Source organism: Eptatretus burgeri, chromosome 6 (genome assembly GCF_056783735.1).
Source record: "Eptatretus burgeri isolate ZD-2024b chromosome 6, Ebu_testis_v1, whole genome shotgun sequence".
In the NCBI taxonomy this organism is placed as follows: Eukaryota; Metazoa; Chordata; class Myxini; order Myxiniformes; family Myxinidae; genus Eptatretus; species Eptatretus burgeri.
In genome coordinates this window covers 61,153,618-61,175,974 of record NC_140966.1, presented here as the reverse complement: position 1 = coordinate 61,175,974, position 22,357 = coordinate 61,153,618, and the positions used below count along the sequence as shown (strand labels likewise).

Here is a 22,357-nt window from a genome sequence, read left to right as displayed (position 1 = left end):
CAACTTCCCCCCACAATACTTAATCATTGGAAAAGATCCAGTGAGAGAGAGCATGTGAGATTTCCTTAATCTCCAGAATGTTTTATTGACAAAAATTTTAAACAGTGTATGCAAGCTGCATATTTACTGACATCACCTGATTAGAGAGTCAGATCGGAGTTAATGCATGGAATGGTCTCCCTAGAAAGGTAGTGGCAGGCAGAGAAAGAGTAAAAAAATGACCGTTTTTACAGCCATTTTTCCCTGCTGTGCAGGGGTTTGGCTTTTTCTTGAGGCAATGTTTTTTTATGGCTGGATGCCCTTCCTGACGCCAACCCTGGTCGCCTCTTACGACACACAGGGATATGGTACACCTATTCTAACCGGGGCATACACCGGAACCAGTACACTGGCACTCATTTCGCCGACCTCGGAAGGATGACAGGCTGAGGCAGAGAAAGAGTAGGAAAGTTTATATTGGAATTAGATAGATACCGAGATTTATTGGGGATAGAGGGGTACAAGGATGTTGACAAGACTTGTAAGTAGCTTGTTTGTGGATAGGTGATGATTTTTGTGGTTGGTGCAGCACAGGCATGATAGGCCAAATGGCCTTCTCCTCCACCAAAATTCCTTGTATATCCTTGTATATTATGCTGGATGTGATCCTACTGGAAGAACAAAATTTATCATCCTTTCCCCCTCCCCCCTCTCTATTTTATGCACTTTTTTTTCCAGAGTTGCGAAAGCAACCAAAATCACCTTGTACGAAACTCCTACAGGGTGGAATTACTTTGCAAACCTGATGGATGTCAACAAGTTATCGGTGTGCGGAGATGAGAGCTTTGGAGCAGGTGCGTCACTCACATTAATAGTGTTTGCATCAAACATCAATTTATGACGAATAGCAAAGATTGCTTCATTTTATAGAATTGCTCTTGTCGGTCATGTCGTCCATCGTCATTATTGTTTAAATTAGTGATGATCCACAAGTGCTGATAACATTCCTTTGTGATGCCAACTTCAATTTTATTCTGGTGTCAACCAGTTTTGTCTTGTTTATGAGAACATTGTAATGAGAACAAAGAGCTTTTGGGCCTGACCTCCAAATAACATTTCTGGAGCATAACTTTTGTTACATGATAAAATTCAAGTAACATCGAATATACACGAATAATATGGGAAGGATAAAGATGTAAATTGTAAAGGGACTGATCAAAAGTCATTACACCTCTGGAAATCAATAACGATGTGATGAATACTTTTTATACAAAGGTCAAGGCTCATGTAAGGGAACAAACACCACTTTGGCTTGGGATACATTGCTGACAAGTTTGACATTTCACAGTTCATGCACAACCTGAGAAAACACCATGATTAAATGATTAAAAGGGTCTACAAGACGGTCCTCCAATATGGCAATGAAAGCAAAGCTCAGAATCTGACATTTTGACCACTGAGTGAATTTCACCTGGGACTGTCCAGGGATCGTGTGAAGGTGTTAAGTGGACCCAGTCTCCCCTTTAGAGGGCACTTAACACCTGGCACATGATGCCTGCACAATCCTGGATGAAGACTACTCGGTGGTCAAAACGTAATTGAGCCTTGCCTGCTGAGCGGCTATGCTAATTATTGGTGCTTTCATTGTTAAAAATTGGATCTTTTCAAGTACAACCAGTTTTTTTTTTTTGCTCATGGGAGTAAGTCTCTGAACAGGTGTATATGGATGGAGAAAATATGTAATTTTTTACTTCGTGTGACAGGTTGGTGCAAAGACAGCACACAATTGTCTTTGAGATGCCAAGTCGAGGTTGTCTCCCGACCTGACTTTAAGCTGGGCATTTCATCACAAAGTGTCATCCTTGGGATGGACGTTAATTTAGGCATCTCATCTGTTAGCATTACGGGTGGATGATAACATCCCATGGTGTCTTTCGTGAAGAGTAGGCAAATTATTTCGGGCACCCTGAATAAATTACAAATTCCTGCCGCCTTCAGTCGAATGTCAGGCCAAGCCAGCCGGTTCATGGAATTTTGGGGCCAAAAACGATCCCCCAGCTGAACCCACATGTATGTGGGAATAATTAGGTCCATCATTATAAATAGTGCAAACAGTATCTAATTCTTACTTTGATTGTAACTCAGGATGAAATGTGGGTGCACGATTTCAGTCCCAAGTTTACTTGACAAAGTGTGAGGATGGAGCTGCTCAATTTCTCCGCATCGTGCAAATTCTCAAAGGGTCAGTGGCTTTGCTTGGGACGGTTTGACCTGTTTGATGTGATTCTAAGTGAATTATTATGATTGATTATTTTCGCAATAATGAAGCATACTTGACTGGGGAATATTATCCCTTAATTATTAGAAAGTTTAAAGGAAAATCTTCCAGAAAAATCCAGGCAAAAAGCTCAGTCAAGGATTTTGATTCTTCAAGACATTGGGGCAATCCACATCTCACATTGCCACTGCTGAGGGCCCTGTCACACCTTGACGTTTTAGCCAGCGTATGGCAACGTATCAAAATGTATGTAAAATGCTGGCATATGCTGAACTATTGATGTTTTTTTTTTTTTCAGTTTTGGGCGTATTCATAACGAGTTGTACATATGCATAACGTATTAGTAACGTACACAGAATGTTTCGATAACTTATATATAACTTATACCAACGAATGCTTAGCGTGTTGTCGGCGTTCACAACCTATGCCCAGCGATAGTCTAACTTATGCATAGCGCGTGGCAGCGTATCGCCGACAATCACGTGGTGTAGCCTATTAATAGGTTGCCGCTCAACGATTTAAGGCGCTGTCACACCTTGACGTTTTAGCCAGCGTATGCCGACGTATGAAAAATTTGGCGAATACGCTGGCACACATCGAATACGTTATGGGTAAGTTTTGTATACGTTAAGAGCATGCTGAAGCACGCTGGCATACGTCGTAGTACTCCGAGCTCGTCAACAAATTTTAAGCATGCTCAAAATTTTTCGACGTATGCCAGCGTATGACTCACACGTTCAGCATATGCTGGCCATAAGTTGTAGGCACGTTATGCGATCGTTGACACACGTCGACAGACGTTACTTGTAAGTTACTCATAAGTCGAAACACGTCGAGGTAATGGTTAGCGTACCCGAAACTTATTTCTAACCTATGAGTAACGTGCTTTGAACGTATGAGTAACGTATCTCCAACACATATTGACGTATGTAGACGTATTTGACATCTTCCGGACGACCACAGAACTTACTGAACGTGTTTCTAACTTACAGCTACCGTATAATGGCGTATTGGCAGCGTTTAGGGGAATTGGTATAAAAAAAATGGGGTTCACAGGAGGAACCCGTCAGTGTTCCAGACTCCATGTTTTTTTTTGTTTTTCCTTCTTCGGCATGACGGTGATATTGACAATTCGATTTCTAGTGCGGTGATGATTTAAATCGTTGAGCAGCAGCCTTTTAATTATATTATATTATAACCGCACTAGAAATCGAAGTGTCAATATCACCGTCATGCCGAAGAAGGAAAAACAAAAAAAACCATGGAGTCTGGAACACTGACGGGTTCCTCCTGTGTGAAGCCCATTTTTATATACCAATTCCCCTAAGCGCCGCCAATACGCCATTATAAGGTAGCTGTAAGTTAGAAACACGTTCAGTAAGTTCTGTGGTTGTCCGGAAGATGTCAAATACGTCTACATACGTCAATATACGTTGGAGATACGTTACTCATAGGTTCAAAGCACGTTACTCATCGGTTCAAAGCACGTTACTCATAGGTTAGAAATAAGTTTCGGGTATGCTAAACATTACCTCGACGTGTTTCGACTTATGACTAACTTACAAGTAACGTGTGTCGACGTGTGTCAACGCTCGCATAACGTGCCTACAACTTATGGCCAGCGTATGCGGAACATGTGAGTCATACGCTGGCATACGTCGAAAATTTTTGAGCATGCTTAAAATTTGTCGAAGAGCTCGGCGTACTACGACGTATGCCAGCGTGCTTCAGCGTGCTCTTAACGTCTACAAAACTTACCCATAACATATTCGACGTGTGCCAGCGTTTTAGACAAAGTTTTCATACGTCGGCATACGCTGGCTAAATCGTCAAGGTGTGCCAGGGCCTTAAAGCAGCATAAGTGAAGTTCAAAATTATTCATCATCCATATATTTATCCTTTTCTGATTATTTCCTGTTTCCAAATCTGAAGTTTCCAAAACTTCCATCCAAAAGATGTGTTTACACATCTGTGGACATATGATCATGTGTCATGACAAAGTCATAAGTTCTGTTGGAATGTAACTTGAACAGCAGGAGAAAATTTTCCAATATATAAGTTCAAAGAAGTTGCAGCAATGTTGTAAGAATTGATTCTATCCTCCCATTTGGTCATTCTTTCAATCAAACTCAAAATCTAGTTTCCTGTCCTCATACATTCAAATGGCTTTCCAAGACTGGTGTTAATATATACTTTTGCAAGTCCAAAATTGTTTTTTTTTATTGTACTTTATTGGTCATGGTCCAATGTGGCTATCTCATCCTCTGCCCTTCTCTCTTTCCTGATCATGTACCCATCCATATAGGGTCTGATTACATCCGAGAAAAAGATGGGCTCTGGGCAGTTCTCGCTTGGTTGTCCATATTAGCGGCAAGGCAGCAAAGTGTTCAGGAAATCGTGAAAGAGCACTGGGCCAAGTTTGGCCGTAATTATTACCGCAGGTCAGTCATCAGCTCACTGGGGTTTTGGAGATAAATAGTGTTATGTGCAAAACTGGGCCTCCAATTGCATGCTTGCAGATGGTTATCTATCCTGAGCTGTGTTCACACAGATATCCCATAGGAACCAGACTTTGTTAATTCCCAATAATTTTGACCTATCCTATATTTCGACATTGACATTAAAATATTTTACACGGGCCAGATGGCAAGTAGCAAATCTTTTGGCATAATCAGTCGTCTTGATCACGTGACTACCATTGCCATGGGATTGGCAGTATACAGTGCCCTGAAATAAAAGTTACACCAGATGAAATGCTGAAATGAAAATAGCAAGTTACACCATGTTCACACAAAATCTATGGTTCTGGGCAAATTAACAAGTCAGAAACTTTGGCATACTACCTTCTGTTCATACATATCTCAGCAATCAAAACCAATAATCGGATTTTGTCTGAAGTAAGTTTTCTATGTGAACACACCTCCATTAAAAAAATATAATAACAACAGCATAATTATTTATTGCTTTCACAATGACTTTTTGCTTTCAGAATGCCTGTTCAGCAATAAGCTATTAGTTTTATTATATCATTGTTTTTCTATAATTACCCATGGATATGAAATACTGTTTTATAGTCTTTAGTTGGTCATATTAATTTATGAATTTGAACCTTCAGATGTTTGAAACAACCACCCTTTGCTTTGCAATCAGCTTGTATTTAACAATCCCCTATTTTTTTTTTCCAATGAGGTTGTTTTTTAAAATGACATGACTTGCATTTAAGTTGTTTTAAACAATAACTTTTTGCTTTACAATCAGGTCATTTTCAACAATCACATATTGCCTTATGATCAGGTTGTTTTTAATAATTTATTTTTTCTTTACGTGTTTGTTTTTATCACTCCTTTATTGCTGTAGAATCTTTTTTTTTTTTGCAATCTTGTTTTGATTTGACCATCAACGTGTTTTTAATAACCCCTGTTTTCCAGTGACGTCATTATTAACAATCACTAATGGCTAACATTCTGAATATTTTTAACAATCACTTATTGTTTTACAATCATAATGTCTTTTAATAACCACATTACTTTCATGTTTTTTTGATAGTCACTTATTGCTTACATTTAGGTTATTTTCAGTAATGACATATTGCTTCGCAATCCGTTTATTTTTTAACAATTACATTGCTCGCATTCATGGTGTTTTTAATAATCACTTATTATTTCCCAGTGGTGTCGTTATTACCAATCACTAATGGCTAACACTAATATATATTTTTTTTATCACTTATTGCTTCACAATCAGAATGTTTTTTTAATAACCACATTACGTACATGCATGTTCTTTTTGATAGTCACTTGTTGCTTACATTTACGTTGTTTTCAGTAATGACATATTCATGGTGCTTTTGATAATCACTTACTGCTTTGCAATGAAGTTGTTTTTAAGCAGTGAAGCAGCTTCAATATTTGGCTATGTCCTTTCTTTCATTCGTCCGTCTGTCCATCCATCCATCCGTCCATTAAAAAATTGAAGAAGAAGAACCTTTCTAATCCACTGTGTTTAATTCTAAAGGGTAAGTCTAAATGCTTCTAAAGGGTAATTCTAAAACTTTCTAAAGGGTAATAAGATGTAATTTTGAAGGGTTCTAAAGTGTAATTCTAAAGGTTAATAAGGTATTATTCTAAAGGGTATTTCTAATGGGTTCTAAATGGTAATTCTAAAGGGTTCTAAATGGTAATTCTAATGGGTTATAAAGGGTGATTCTAAAGGGTAAATATAATGGGGTTTGTTTGTTTCTAGGCTTTGCTGATTTCATATTAAAAATGCCAAACTGAACCGCTTGCGTCAGACATGGGTAAGATTTTTATCTTTATTATAATACCAAGCTTGCACACTAAAAACTCGGCTCGCCGTCACACGATCCGTATGAAATTGCTGTGGCACTTAGCGTACATGCCGACAATGTTTGGGAAGTATTGGCGTTCCATAGTACCACTTGCATTTTGCATAATGCGTATTTTTGTCATTCCCCGTGTACGGTGTGTCGTCTGCTACCAGCTATGTTGTACTGCTATCCCGTGTATGTGCACGGGTATCGCTAGTTTATTTAAATAATCACTTATGGCTGACATTTACATCGTTTTTAGCAATCAATTTTGATTTTACAATCAAGTTGTTTTTTCTAATCCCTTAATGTTTACCTGTGACATTGTTTTTGACAATCACTGATGAATTATAGACTGTTTTTAACAAGCACATATTTATTTGCTTTCAGGTTGTTTTTAATCACACATGACTTACATTCATGGTGTTTTTAATAATCACACATGACTTACATTCATGGTGTTTTTAATAATCACTTGTTGCCTTTGCAATAGTATTGTATTTAATTATCCCTTTTTGCTTTACAATTAGTTGTTTTTATTACTCCCTTAGTGCTATAGAAACTAGTTGTTTTTAACACTTTTTAATATCATAATCAGCTTGTTTTTCATAATCCCTTATTGTTTTCTTGTTTCATTTTAGACAATCACTTAAAACTTACATTTTGATTGTTTTTAAATGTCACAGTGCTTTACATTCAGGTTGTTGGAAGTAATCAATCAATGCTTAAATTCACGGTGTTTTTAATAATCATTTATTGCTTTACAATCATGTTGTTTTTAATAATATATTTTTATTTTAAACAAGTTGTGTTTATCACTCCCTTATTGCTATATAATCTAATTGTTTTTAACTGTTTTTGGATGTTATAATCAGCTTGTTTTAAATAATCCTTTTTTACAGTGGTGTTTTTCATAATATCTTATGGCTTACATTCAGATGGTTTTTAACGATCACTTATTGCTTTATATTCAGGTTGTTTTTTGTAATTACTTATTGCTTACATTCGTGGTGTCTTTAATAATCACTTTCTGCTTTCCAATTGGTTTCTTTTTAATAATCAATCACTTATGGCTTACATTCATCAATGTTATCAGTGTGGATGTGAACTTAAAACTGTGAGAGGTCTACGTATTCATCAGGATGAAGTAGTTGACTGGCTACCTCGTGCTGTTGAGGGGCAAGTAAGGAGGTTAGGAAAGATAATCAGGATTTCAATCACAGTAAATCAGGATTGCCAAGGTTGGTGGGTTGCCTGCAGAATGAAGTTTGAGCAAGGGGCAGAAAGGTTAAATGACCTTTGGATGAGAGAGAGGAAGTTGTGGGATGTGATTGTGAGTGTTTTTTATTTAAGATAGATGTGTCAGGAGTAGGATTCGGTTAATGAATGAGATGGTTTATAAGGTTGGTTGCATGACATTTGGGTTGGAGTGCGGAGGTCAGAGGGGGAGAAGTGGAGGGTTGAACCAAAGAAGGTTCCAGAGCTAAGCAATGAGTGGCAAAGTTTGTGAAGGAGGTAGAAAGCAGCTGCAGATGTTGAAAGAGTTGAATTGGATGATCTGAGGCTCTCTTGAGAGCAAGCCCACTGAGGTTAAAGAAAAATGAGAGGATAAGGAGGAAGCAGATTGGGAGATAAAGGAAAGAGAAAGAGAAAGAAGAGGAAGATAAGAAGGCTTCAAGACAATTGTTTCAATCTCATTCTTCCCTCAAAGGCTTCAAGACAACTGTTCATCACCATCTCAGATCACCCCCCCCCCATCCAAAACATGATCTTTTCTACTCCTAATGACCCTCCCAAGCCCACCTCTTTATAAGTTTCCAGTTTTTCCTTCCTGAGAGTTGTGGCTGTATCCATCTTGTCCACCCCGTGTCTTTCACTGGCCCTCATTCTTCCCCCACAGCCGTTATTTCTCCACGTCTCCCTCTAATTTGTCCCTTACAGTCCCCCTCCAATGATAATGTGCATATAAGCTTATTTTGGCAACCAAGTCTTTGCCGTACTACTTGGTTTTGGCAACCCTTAGTAAGGAAATATGTGTGTTGTATGCTTTGAATTTCATGTTACCCTGCATGCCCCAAAGTGACTGTGGAGGGTATTGTAATTGGTCTGTGTGTCAGTGAGTCCACAGACAGACCAACTTTAATACAGCTACCCTGGGCAGCCCTCACCACATTTCTACAAGTTTGTCTAATTTAACTGCAAGTTGATTTTTAAAATACATGATTAGACTTTTATTTTATACAAGCAGGGGTGCCTGGTGTTGCCGGGCAATGCCGGATCCCTCCTTGCCCCTTAATCTCCCTCCTCCCACTCCTGCCTCCTCCCACCTCTCCCTCCCTCCAGACCCGATCCCACCCCTTCCTCTCCCTCTGGACCCCCAAACCTCCCCCCTTTCTCTTGTCTCCCCTGATTAGTGGAGGTTGGCTTTGGGGCTTCCCACTCTCTGGGAGCATGTAGAGTGCAAAAATGCAAGTTATCGCCCCTTCTGACTTGTAATACACTCAGCTGCCACCACTGGGTGGCACGACATGATACACATTTACATGGAGAGTTTTTGTCCACTTTCCCTTCCGAAGCTGAAACCAGGTAGCCCATGTTCACCACGAGGTCTAACTTGGTCCATGTGCCAAGTTTGGTGGCAATTGGCCCAGTAGTTTGGGCATGATTGGTGTTACACACAGACAGACAGAAAATGACATTTATTTATTAGAAGTAAACTTTTACTATATACGAACTGTTACTAATGTATTTTTCATGATATTGTTGCAAAATTGAATTAGGAGTGAATGACGGGGTTAAATAAATAGTTATTCCATAATTAATGTTCACATAAGGCATTTTGTAACATCATGTTTAGTAATTGCCAGTGCCGTGCGTATGGAGAGCTCCCTGTCACCATAGATGCAGTATCTTTCTCTTTCCCCCTTCATCCCTCTGTATTTAATGTTTCCTAATGCTTCAACCTCATACGTTTGTGAAGTCAGGTTCGTGAAACTGCATGTGCTATCTCTGGGGTACTGTGAGTAAATGGCGGAACCGCATGTACTGTCCCTCGTGTACTGCGGAGACATGGCAGACACACGTGTGCAATGTAGGGCGATGGGTGGGCCCTGGGTAGATGACATCTGTGGCACACATATGAAAAGCTGGTGAAGAAGCACTGCAGCAGTTCGAATGCAGTTCAAGAGAAGGCCAGTCAAGTGGAGCTGCATTTGCAGCCCTGGTTGAGTCAAGTTTGAGGTAGATGAGAGTGCCAGCCGCAATGTCAGACACAGCACAAGTTGTGGGGCCGCTCACCCATGGGTCAGATCAGACGCTCTCATGTGAAGCACACTCATTCATCAAGGGAAGTTCTCATCACCTCCACCTCCCCATCTCTCTCCTCTTACATTATTTTGTATTTCCCATATGTGTCTGGTGTGATTAAGACCTGAGCTTAAGATAGGTGAACAGTCCATTTGTGTCCAGATAAGCGAGACCGACGCACACACTGTCTCCCCATCCCCGTTCTTTTATTTAAATTTACTTTGATTAATTTTTGCTCGATCCCATCCCTTTTTGTTATTTATTAAATCCCTGATTTTTAATACCATCATCTCTAGTTTTGAGCCGCAGTTTTACCCTTTGGCATAATTAAATTATTATTGAACTGAATGCACCAAGCTTCGGCACGCAGGCCAGATTATTTAAATATTAACTGCAATGCACCGCAATGCTTGGCTTACGGTGCGTACGAGTGATATTTTGATGCCCCCACTTGGGGTCCTGAAAGTTTATCTCCGGTGCTATTGGGTCAATGCGAGGGAGATTCGGCACCGTTACAATATTTATTGAAGTAGAAATTTATTGGGTGCCTCACATGTTCCCGATGGAACATAAGCAATTGTAAGGTGCTGTGTCAATGAATGAAACAGTGAGTCGACACTGTTTCTCATATACTGTGCACTATAAACTATAGGGTGTATGATAAGTTAGTACCCAATTTTAAATTGTTGACAGTTTTATTTATGAACCGATTTTTAATGAAACATTTTTCATTTATAATGATATTTAATGAATGGTGTTTCAATCAATGGGATGGGATTCAGGTGTTTCAATCAATAATCAGTGAGTTTGAGTGGCCCTGTCCTATATGAAAAACAAACTTTGTTCATCACCATCAGAGTCTGGTCTTCGCCACACAGGTTTGTGGAAGTGTCATGCCCCAATCAAAAGAGATTTCTAAGGACCTCAGAAAAAGAGTTGTCGGTACTCATTGGTCTGGAAAGGGTTACAAAACCATTTCTAAAGATGTTGGGCTCCACTAATCCACTGCCAGGCAGACAGTGTACAAATGGAGAAAATGCAACACCATTATTACTCTTTCCAGAAGCGGTCGTACAATGACAATAACTCCAAGAGCAAGATGTACAATAATCGAGGAGGTCACAAAGAACCCCAGGGTAATGTCTAAAGATCTGCAGGCCTCTCTTGCATTGGCTTAAGTCGGTGTTCATTCGTCCACCATCAGGAAAACACTGAACAAGAATGATGTGCATGGGAGGACAGCAAGGAGGAAACCACAGCTCTCCAAGAAGAACATTGCCGGCCGCCTCAAATTTGTCAAAGACCACCTGGATGATCCAGATGGCTATTGGAAGAATGTTCTGTGGACAGATGAGTCGAAAGTAGGACTTTTTGGCTGAAATGAGAAATGTTATGTTTGGCAAAAACCAAACACTGCATTCCAACATAAGAACCTCATCCATAAGAACCTCATCCCAACCGTGAAGCATGGTGGTTGGAGTATCATGGTTTGGGGCTGCTTTGCTGCCTCAGGACCCGGATGGCTTACCATCATTGGCTGAACTATTAATTCTGAATTGTACCAGCAAATTCTACAGAAGAATGCCAGGTCGTTTATCCATGAGCTGAAGCTTAAGAGAAAGTGGGTCATGTAGCAAGAGAATCATCCAAAACACACAAGTGAATCTAAAAACAGAATGGCTGAAGCAGAAGAGATTTTGCATTTTGGAATGGCCAAGTCAAAGTCCAGACCTTAACCCAATTGAAATGTTGTAGCCTCCCATTGAGTCTTTGCATTGTTACCTTCACCACCGAAGGTGAAGGAGGTTATGTCTTCACCCCTCTCTGTCTGTTTGTTTGTTACTTGCAAAATCGAAGATATTTCAAGTATATTGGTTAGTTGATTTTGTTATTCTGTCTGGCTGGCTGTTTATCGCATACAGGACACAATTTTAATCCAATCTTCACGAAACTTCACCACATAATGGAGTTTGTCATAAGGAAGAAGCCTGTTGTTTTTGAGGTCAAAAGGTCAACATAGTCCAAAGGTCAACAACGTATGTGAGATTTCTAGAATCCTCAATATTCATCTGATTGACTTGAAATTTGAGGAAGATTTGCACATCAGGTCACTGAATTCAACCAGTCAATTATTTTTGAGGTCAACTTTGGCCAAAAGGTCAAAATAGGCAGAATTTCTAAAATTGTCAATTTTCATCAGATTGATTTGAAATTTGAAGAGTTGTACATGTGCTCATTGAATTCAACCACCAATTATTGTTGAGGTCGAATTTATTTTATGGATTTTGCAAGAATCGTACTCTGCACGACATCTTCTTGTTTGTCTGTTGGGTGGTCGCTAGACTACCCTTAGTCTCAGGTTTTCTGTCTGTCTGTTTGTTTGTATGTAATGGACAGCTCTGGAGGTCAGAGGAGTCAACCAATTTTGATGAAACTTGACAGGTAGGTTCATACCAGGATCTAGTTCTATGCTTTTGAGCACCGTTGCTATGGACACCACCGTTGCATAGCAACGGGACTTTGAAATATTTGAAAAAATCCCCCCCCAAAAATTTCGAAAATCAAAAATCGGCTTTCAGGATTTTATGCGCACTATAATCAACCTCTTTGTCAAAAAATTTCAGCCCGATCCGTCAAAAACTGTATGACTAGTATGCAATTATGTCGTGACCACCCATGTCGCCTTCCGGATTGTCTGTTTGTATGTCATGGACAGCTCTGGAGGCCAGTGGAGTCAACCGATTTTGATGAAACTTGACTGGTAGGTTCATACCAGGATGTAGTTGTACGCTTTTGAGCACCGTTGCTATGGACGCCACCGTTGCCTAGCAACAGGACTTTGAATTTTTTGAAAAAATCCCCCCCCAAAAAATTCGAAAATCAAAAATCGGCTTCCGTGCTTTTATGCGCACTATAATCAACCTCTTTGTCAAAAATTTTCAGCCTAATCCATCAAAAACTATATGACTAGTATGCAATTATATTACTATATGCTTTCACCCCAACGTTCGCATTGGGATCTCCTAACGTAGGGTTAGGGAATCGAACACAAATGATGAATGGACAGTTACTCGTCATGTTCCAATATGGAACAACGAACGGCAAAAATGCCATCTGATGTGTTCTCTTATCTACATATTTAAAATTCGCCTTAGTCTAGCGACCACCCATGTCACCTACCGGCTTGTTGGGTGGTCGCTAGACGACTGTTATTCTCAGGTTTTCCGTCTGTCTGTTGGGTGGTCGCTAGACGACCGTTTTTCTCAGGTTTTCCGTCTGTCTGTATGTCTGTTGGGTGGTCGCTAGAGTACTCTTATTTTCACTTTTTCCGTCTGTCTGTATGTATGTTTGTATGTTTGTATGTAATGGACAGCTCTGGAGGCCAGAGGAGTCAACCGATTTTGATGAAACTTGACAGGTAGATTCATACCAGGATCTAGTTCTATGCTTTTGAGCACTGTTGCTATGGCCACCACCGTTGCCTAGCAATGGGACTTTGACATTTTTGAAGAATCCTAAAAAATTATTTTTTCAAAAATCAAAAATCGGTTTCGAGGCTTTTAGGCGCACTATAATCAACCTCTTTGTCAAAAAATTTCAGCCCGATCCGTCAAAAACTATGACTAGTATGCAATTATGTCGCGACCACCCATGTCGCCTACCGGCTTGTGCAGTATGTATGTAATGGACAGCTCTGGAGGCCAGAGGAGTCAACCGATTTTGATGAAACTTGACTGGTAAGTTCATACCAGGATCTAGTTGTATGCTTTTGAGCACAGTTGCTATGGACGCCACCGTTGCCTAGCAACGGGACTTTGAAAATTTTGAAAAAATCCGAAAAATATTTATATATATATATATTTTTTTTTCGAAAATCAAAAATCGGCTTCCGCGCTTTTGTGCGCACTATAATCAACCTCTTTGTCAAAAAATTTCAGCCCGATCCATCAAAAACTGTATGACTAGTATGCAATTATATAGCGACCACCCATGTCGCCTACCGGCTAGTTTGACTGTTTGTCTGTCTGTGTGCAGGATATCTCAAAAAGTTGTGTACGGATCCGGATGAAAATTGGTGGGTTGGTTGGGTGTGTGAAAAGGATGAACTGATTAGATTTTGGTGAAGATCAGGATCCGGATCCGACTGTTAGAATTTTTAAAGTGATTCTTCTCTTGAGAGATCGGACCAAAAATGATACATGGCATGATATCTCAAAAAGTTGTGGACGGATTCAGCCGAAACTTGGTGGACACGTTGGGTGCATGACAAGGAAGAATGGATTCAATTTTGGTGAAGATCTGAATCAAGATCCAGATCCGATAGTTTTAAAGTGATTCTTCACCATTGAGAGATACGGCTAAACTAATTTATAGCACGATATCTCAAAAAGTTGTGGATGGATTCGGAAGAAACTTGGTGGACATTTTGGGTGTGTGATCACGACGAATTTTTTCGATTTTGGTGAAGATCTGAATATGAATCTGGATACGAGAATTATTTACTTTATAAAGCGATTCTTCACCATTGAGAGATAGGGACAAAAACGATATATAGCATTGATATTTCAAAAATGTATTGGGCCAGATATGTTCTCATGGATGAGGCATTGCATGGTGGAGGTACGCACTGTACCGGGTGCCCTTCTTGTTATATATGAGGGTATATATTGTTTTGTCTCCATTGTTATATCTGCCTGTATATACCCCAGTGAGTCTCTGCATTGTTTAATGCTTCATATTGTTTTTCCTTGTGTATTTGTTCTACTTAGATGTTTTTTTTTTAAGTATAGTTTTTCTTTAGTTTTGGTTCTGGCTTGTTTAGGGATAGATCGTTTTGCTCATAAAGAACTTAATTGTATATTAAACAATATTGCCTTTTTGCTTTATGTATCTTTTCTCCGTTTTGATGGATTTTTGATCAATGCTTGTTTGTTGCTCTTTTTATCCTTTACATTTGTATTAAAATATTGTTTGGGTAACTTGCATGTGCTTTGTGTACTGTTCAGTGTGGTTTGTGGTCTTTTCATGTGCGTGCTTGTGTCAGATGGTCTGACTGGTGAATGTTTTATTTCTTCGCTGGCTGGACATGAAATGCACACACTGTAGGCTTCCCCTGGGTGGCTCACTGTATCGAGGTGAAAGGGTTGAAACGGCTAATGAACTGGCAACCTTGACTGAGGATCCAGCCAGTGAAGCATGCCTGGTGTTGTGTTTTGAAATTGTCGATGATTTTTCATCTACATTTTTCATCCAAGGGTTCATCATGATATAAAAGGTGTTTTACCAATGCCCAGATGTTTGCATTAAGACGGCTGCTCCTGGCTTGTTGACATGGTGGACTCGTCGACCAAAAACAACAGGCGTCGATTGATATCAACGACAACTTTATGCTTGTGAGAGACACATGTGATAGAAAATATGTCACACGTGTGACACAAACTTTTTCATGCTTACCCACATGTTTGGGCTGTAGAAATTGAACGAGATTTGGAGATACTTAGTCATCAGCACATTCGGGCTGAGGAACTGAAGAGAGATTGATGCAGTTGATGAAACCAGTGCCTTGTTTTCACACTTTTCCCCTCTCCTCCTCTCCCCCTTCCCACAACCCTCACCACCATGTACTAAGGGTTATAAAGGCAAAAAATATGATTAAAATTTAAAATAATAAACATCGGAACTAAAACTACGCGGTATTAAATTGGATCAGAATCGGAACATCTGAAGACCCAACATCCCTAGATGTGAACCCCCCCCCCCCACCACTTTCAGGCATCTGTAATAAATAATTGCCCCCCTAAGTGCCATTAAAACTTTCAATAACAGAAAAGCAGTGACAAAACCAAGTCCGATTTGCAGGTTCGACTATGAGATGCTGGACGCTGTTATGGCTGTGTCACTCATCAGAGACCTACATGAGTTGATAGCAGGACGGGACTTTGTGGGACAACGATTTGTTGTTGGAGACAAGGTCTTCATCGTGGAAAAGGCTGAGAGCTATGAGTATTCAGATCCCGTGGATGGAACTGTATCGCGGAACCAGGTTTGTTGGTTTTGCCATAAAAGATGGACCTGTTTGTTGTTCTCATCTGCGCATGTGGCTCATGATGCTGGGATCTCATGTTTAAATCTGAAATCGTGTGTTTAATTGTCCGTTGTTTCTTAGTGTCTTTGTAATTCATGTGAAAGTTTGCTCGTATCTCCTAATGGCCTCACCCTACGTGTCAAATATGTGCAAACTCCTCAATGAACCTTCGATTACTGTAAGTAAATGATTAAGATGTCATAATCTTGAAACACACCTAATATCAGTTTTTTGAGAAGCCTGCACTTTTCTTTTGTATTCTTCTCGCTGCAAACACTTGAGAGATAGGGGTGGGGGGACAGGTTACCTCTATCTCCAAGACGATGCATCTTTAAGGTTGTCAACAACTTCCTGGATTTCTGGAAATCTTCAGCTGATTTTAAACTCATGACTTACAGATGTCTTTTACATCACGAAAAATAAACCGCATCGTAAAGGTAGAACAGCTGAAAACTTGTGCGCATGAATTGTGTCTTTGGTTCACTTGTGGAGGTGATTTGATTCATTCACATCAGCCTGTACAGGAGTATGATCCTCCCCAACCTTCTACATTGCACGTTAGCTCTGGTACCTTCGAAAACAATTTCTCCATTCAATTTGAATTCAGGAATCATTTCAGTGAGAACTCGTTAATGGCTCAGAAAACACTGCATTTCGAGTATTTAAGATATCGCTATTAACATCATTTTAGTTCCTTAATTGCAGGTTTCTCAGCCAAATTTGAGGCAAGAAGTTAACGTGCGTGGTTTGGGACGGCGAAGTGCTTGTTACCATGATAGATTTGAATATACGTAAGGGGCAAGGTCATGTCGATGACAATGTGTTTTAAAACATTGATGTCCGGTTGGGAGCACCCTCCTCTTGGACGCAAAATGGAACTCCCTTTAGTCTGACCAACCAGCATATTGAGTCTCCTATGGTCTGTGTCTGGCATCATCCTGGAAAGATGACCCGAACAGCAGCTGTGTCCACACAATCAAAAGCCTTATGCACAGAGGAAGAATGATTATGGAGTGGGTGACGGCAATATCAAACAAGAAACAGTTGTGTCGATTAACATGCTGATAAAGGCAGAAGGGTGCCACCAACACCCCCCTCGCCTTCCTCCTCAAAACGACCACACAAGGGAGGCCCCCTGGCCATGCCTGGGACGTTTGCCACCAATTCCTGCTGTCACACCCTCTCATGTTACGCTAGTGCTTTGCTTGCTTGGCAATGCCGAGCGCTTGCCAATAGTCGTTGTCTCCTATCTGCTGCGTGCAGGGTTTGAGGATCGCTTTCTCCAACGCCTCGAGGATTATCTTCCAGATCAGCGGCGCCAGTAGTCGAACCACCAACCTCCACGTCTACTTTGACAATCTCGAGCGTGATGCCGCTCGCCTGGATCTCGAACCACAGGTGATTGCACACGAATCGGTCAATTTGATTGTCTCCTTAATTGGCAGCATACTCATTTTTTGACTTGTCTTTGTGCTGAAAATGATTCTTGATGTAATCAGATATGACTAAAATAGCTGCCTAGTGTAGTGCACCCTTATTAAAATGTGCTGGATGGTATCCTAGGATAATCATTGGTACATGCATGGTAGATCATAAGCAAATGGTAAGATACTCTATGGTGGGGAAACAAGGAATGGTGTATCTCAATGGTTCTGAATGGTTTACCATGGTGATCCTTTACAGTACAATGGTAATCTTTATGGAAAATGGGTTATGATAGAAATATCATTTGAAATAATAGAGCTTTGAGCTATAGTATCATATATATATATGACCGTTTTTACAGCCATTTTTCCCTGCTGTGCAGGGGTTTTGGCTTTTTGTGAGGCAATGTTTTATGGCCGGATGCCCTTCCTGACGCCAACCCTGGTCGCCTCTTACGACACACAGGGATATGGTACACCTATTCTAACCGCGGCATACACCGGGACCAGTACACTGGTACTCACTTCGCCGACCTCAGATGGATGACAGGCTGAGTCAACCCCCTGGTGTTAATTCAGCAGCCAACAGGGCTTGAACTCAAGATCCTGGGATCCCAAGCCACCACCCTAACCACTAAGCCAACACCAGGCTTGGTATCATACCATGGTTGTATTCAAAATTTTCTGCTCGAGTCAAATGTGTGGTTGGGCACCTGGCCTCGTTAAGACCTTTCATGCACTCTAACTCTTGCAGTAACTCCATGAGCCTCCATAAATGGTAAGGCTGCAACAGGTGATATGAAGGGGTGAAAAGGCAAAAGGTTTTGTCAGGTTCAGTTTTCGCACTTGTGATGCAGAAAGAAGGATACAGTTCAGGTCTTCCACGAGCCTCAATCTCTGTATAAAAAAAAGAGAAGTCCAAAGAAAGGGCGCACCTTCTCATGAGGTATGAAAATGGCAGTTTTCTCTCATGTAGCTGAGTTGAAATTATCTTGTGTGTATTGTTAATGATGTATCAAAACCAAGGCCTCTCCATAATTATTCGTGAGATTTTTTGTTTTCAACGTTCCTCTACCTTTCCTACAACTCTCACTTCCAAACTAAAAATGGTCATTTAAAAAAATATAATTTTAAACTGCATGGCTAATAAACAGCATTGTCTGTCTCTCTCTCTCTCTCTCTCTCTCTCTCTCTCTCTCTCTCTCTCTCTCTCTCTCTCTCTCTCTCTCTCTCTCTCTCTCTCTCTCTCTCTCTCTCTCTGTCTCTCTCTCTCTCTCTCTCTCTCTCTCTCTCTCTCTCTCTCTCTCTCTCTCTCTCTCTCTCTCTCTCTCTCTCTCTCTCTCTCTGTCTCTCTGTCTCTCTCTCTCTCTTTCTCTCTCTCTCTCTCTTTCTCTTTCTCTTTCTCTTTGTCTTTGTCTTTGTCTTTGTCTTTGTCTTTGTCTTTCTCTTTCTCTTTCTCTTTCTCTTTCTCTTTCTCTTTCTCTTTCTCTTTCTCTTTCTCTTTCTCTTTCTCTTTCTCTTTCTCTTTCTCTTTCTCTTTCTCTTTCTCTTTCTCTCTCTTTCTCTCTCTTTCTCTCTCTTTCTCTCTCTCTCTCTCTCCCCCCCCCCTTCCTTATTCATGGCCACATCTTTTAAGTTACAAACTCCAAATTTGGGGTACAAATACAACTTGTGTGGGGAATAACATAGGCTACGTGGCCATGGCCTCAATTCACCATGTAATTGCATACCATGTAGCACCACCTGGCGGTGGTGGCAGAGGGTATTACAATCTCCTTTTTCACCTGGGCAACGCTGATATTAAAGCACTCTTCGCACAGGCAAATTTGTTTCCCTTCCTTTCTATTCCCCTCCCACCCCCCAGAAAAAAAAAACCGGAGGGGCCTGTCAAAGCCTGTCATCGTGTGTGAGACATTTCTAGCGGGAAGGGCCATCAGAACAAACGGGGAGCAAAGGAGGGGGGAGCGGGATGTGAGTGAAGACGAGATCAGGGGGTGGGGGGTTTGGGTGAGGATGAGGGGTAAAGCACTCTATGCATGGGTAAATTTGTCTTCCTTTCCTTCTCCTTCCCACCCAAATTTTTTTGGAAATACGATGACTAATTGGTCCGTCAGCGAAGTCACAGGTTGGTTCTGCTAGTATAAGTCGATAATGATCCTTAAGGCGCAGTCACAACTTGACGTTTTAGCCAGCTTATGCCGATTTTTTGAAAATTTGTCTAAAACGCTGGCACACGTTGAATACGTTATGGGTAAGTTTTGATAACATTGAGAGCACGCTGAAAAACACTGCCATACGTCGTTGTACGCTGGCTTTAAACGTTGTACTTTTGGGTTTTCCTCGAATTTGTTCATGCTTGAAATTTTACGACGTATGCCGGCGTATGACTCACACGTTCCGCTACACTGGCCATAAGTTGTAGGCACGTTATGCGATCGTTGACACACGTCGACACACGTTACTTGTAAGTTACTCATAAGTCGAAACGCGTTGAGGTAATGTTTAGCGTACCTGAAACTTATTTCTAACCTATGAGTAACGTTTTGTAAGCACGCTACACGAACGTTGTTCACACTTTGCAACACGCTACTTGAAAGTACTACTACTACTACTACTACTACTACTACTACTACTACTACCAACATCGACATCAGTAAATTCTCTCCAACTACTACTACTACTACTACTACTACTACTACTACCAACATCGACATCACTAAATTCTCTCGAACTACTACTACTGATACTACTACTACTACTACTACTACTACTACTACTAACATTGACATCACTGAATTCTCTCGAACTACTACTGCTACTACTACTGCCACTACTAACACTACTACTAATACTACTAACATCGACATCACTAAATTCTCTCGAACTACTACTGCTACTACTACTGCTACTACTAATACTAATACTACAACTACTACTAACATTGACAACACTAAATTCTCTCGAATTACTACTACTACCAACATCGACATCACTAAATTCTCTCGAACTACTACAACTACTACTAATAACATCGACATCACTAAATTCTCTCGAACTACTACTTCTACTACTAATAACATCGACATCACTAAATTCTCTCGAACTGCTACTACTACTACTAATAACATCGACATCACTAAATTCTCTCGAACTACTACTACTGCTACTACTACTACTACTACTACTAACATCGACATCACTAAATTCTCTCGAACTACTACTACTACTACTACTACTACTACTAATAACATCGACATCACTAAATTCTCTCGAACTACTACTACTACCACTACTACTACTACTACTACTACTACTACTACTACTGCTACTGCCACTGACATCTACTCAACATGGAGTCTGGAACACTGACGGGTTCCTCTTGTGAAGCCCATTTGTATATACCAATTCCCCTAAACGCTGCCAATACGCCATTATACGGTAGCTGTAAGTTAGAAACGCTTTCAGTAAGTTCTGTGGTCGTCCGGAAGACATCAAACAAATACGTCTACATACGCCAATGTGCGTTTGAGATACGTTACACATAGGTTCAAAGCACGCTACTCATAGGTTCAAAGCACGTTACACATAGGTTCAAAGCACGCTACTAATAAGTTCAAAGCACGTTACTCGTAGGTTAAAAATTAAGTTTCGGGTATGCTAAACATTACCTCGACGTGTTTCGACTTATGAGTAACTTACAAGTAACGTGTGGCCGACGTGTGTAAACGATTGCGGAGCGTGCCGTGAACTTATGCCAGCGTATGCGGAAATTGTTCGCCATACGTCGAGTACGTCGTAAAATTTTCAGCATGCTTGAAATTTCACGACGTACTAGACATACCACGTAATATGCCAGCGTACTTCATTGTTTTTCATCGTGCTCCTAACGTATACACAACTTACCCATACCGTATTCGACGTGTCCCAGCGTTTTAGACACATTTTCATAGGTCGGCATACGCTGGCTAAATCGTCAAGGTGTGACTGCGATGTTGACACTTCCAATTTTCAGGCGGTTATGATTTAAATCGGCGTGCGGCAGGTTTTTAACAGAGAACACCACGAGTTCGTCGACGATACGTGCAGCGCGCTTTGACTAGGTTAAACTATCGTTGGGCATAGGTTGTGAACGCCGACAACAGGCTAAGCATTCGTTGGTATAAGTTATCTTTAACACAACGAAACGTTCTGTGCCCGTTACTAATACGTTATGCATACGACCAACACGTTATGGATACGACCAATACTTAAAAAAAAAAACCTCAAAACTTCAGCGTACGCAAACGTTTTACGTGCATTTTTATACGTTGCCATTCCTGGCTAAAACGTCAAGGTGTGACTGGGCCTTTACATCTGCCAATCCAACCACACCCTTCCCCCTATGGATACACCCTGCACATTTAGACCTGAATCCCTGACTCAATTCTACATACCTATTAAATAGATGTCCTCAAATGGCATGCAACGACAAATGAAAGTTATTTTTCAACGTGCAGTGGTGCCTATCTCAAAAATGATTGCTTGATGATTTTCTTGGCACAATGGAATGGTCTTTGGAAAGCTTGTCCGTTTGCCAGACATGACCAGCATAGTTCTCACAACAGCAACAACCAAAACAGCCCAACCACCCAGCCTCTTTGAGTGATCACTGGAGCACCACACGCAGCTCGATAAAATGTCGCCCTCTTGCGTCACTCTATTGACTCCGCAGTGCGATTGTTGAGGCCAATCAGAATTTGTAGTGGCCACTTATGTTTGATGCTGTCCCTCAAGAATAGTTCAGCCAAGTTTTCTGCAACAGTGCATGTGTCGTGACTCATTGCAAATAGGTTTTCGGAAATGTGTTTCCTTTCACGTCTTCACCATATCTTGTAAATGGGAAACGATCATAACAAGCATTCTTTTCTTTTTTTGTCATACATGCATACATGTTCAGCTTGTTTACCATGCATGTGCTC

The 22,357-nt window shown here is 40.7% G+C and overlaps 1 protein-coding gene across 4 annotated transcripts in view; it reads left to right on the top strand.

Annotated features, from left to right (window-relative positions):
* LOC147024916 (phosphoglucomutase-like protein 5) overlaps window positions 1-22,357 on the top strand; it is a 121,861-nt gene that overhangs the window by 83,496 nt on the left and 16,008 nt on the right. For 2 of the 4 annotated variants that reach the window (XM_085885316.1, XM_085885317.1), the window contains exons 7-10: window positions 718-833; window positions 4,563-4,698; window positions 15,750-15,933; window positions 17,239-17,373. In XM_085885316.1, the coding sequence (XP_085741442.1) occupies window positions 718-833; window positions 4,563-4,698; window positions 15,750-15,933; window positions 17,239-17,373 (571 nt within the window). Of the gene's footprint in view, window positions 1-717; window positions 834-4,562; window positions 4,699-15,749; window positions 15,934-17,238; window positions 17,374-17,782; window positions 18,206-18,256; window positions 18,557-22,357 lie in introns of those variants that run through there. The other 2 variants (XM_085885320.1, XM_085885318.1) reach the window with 2 other exon arrangements.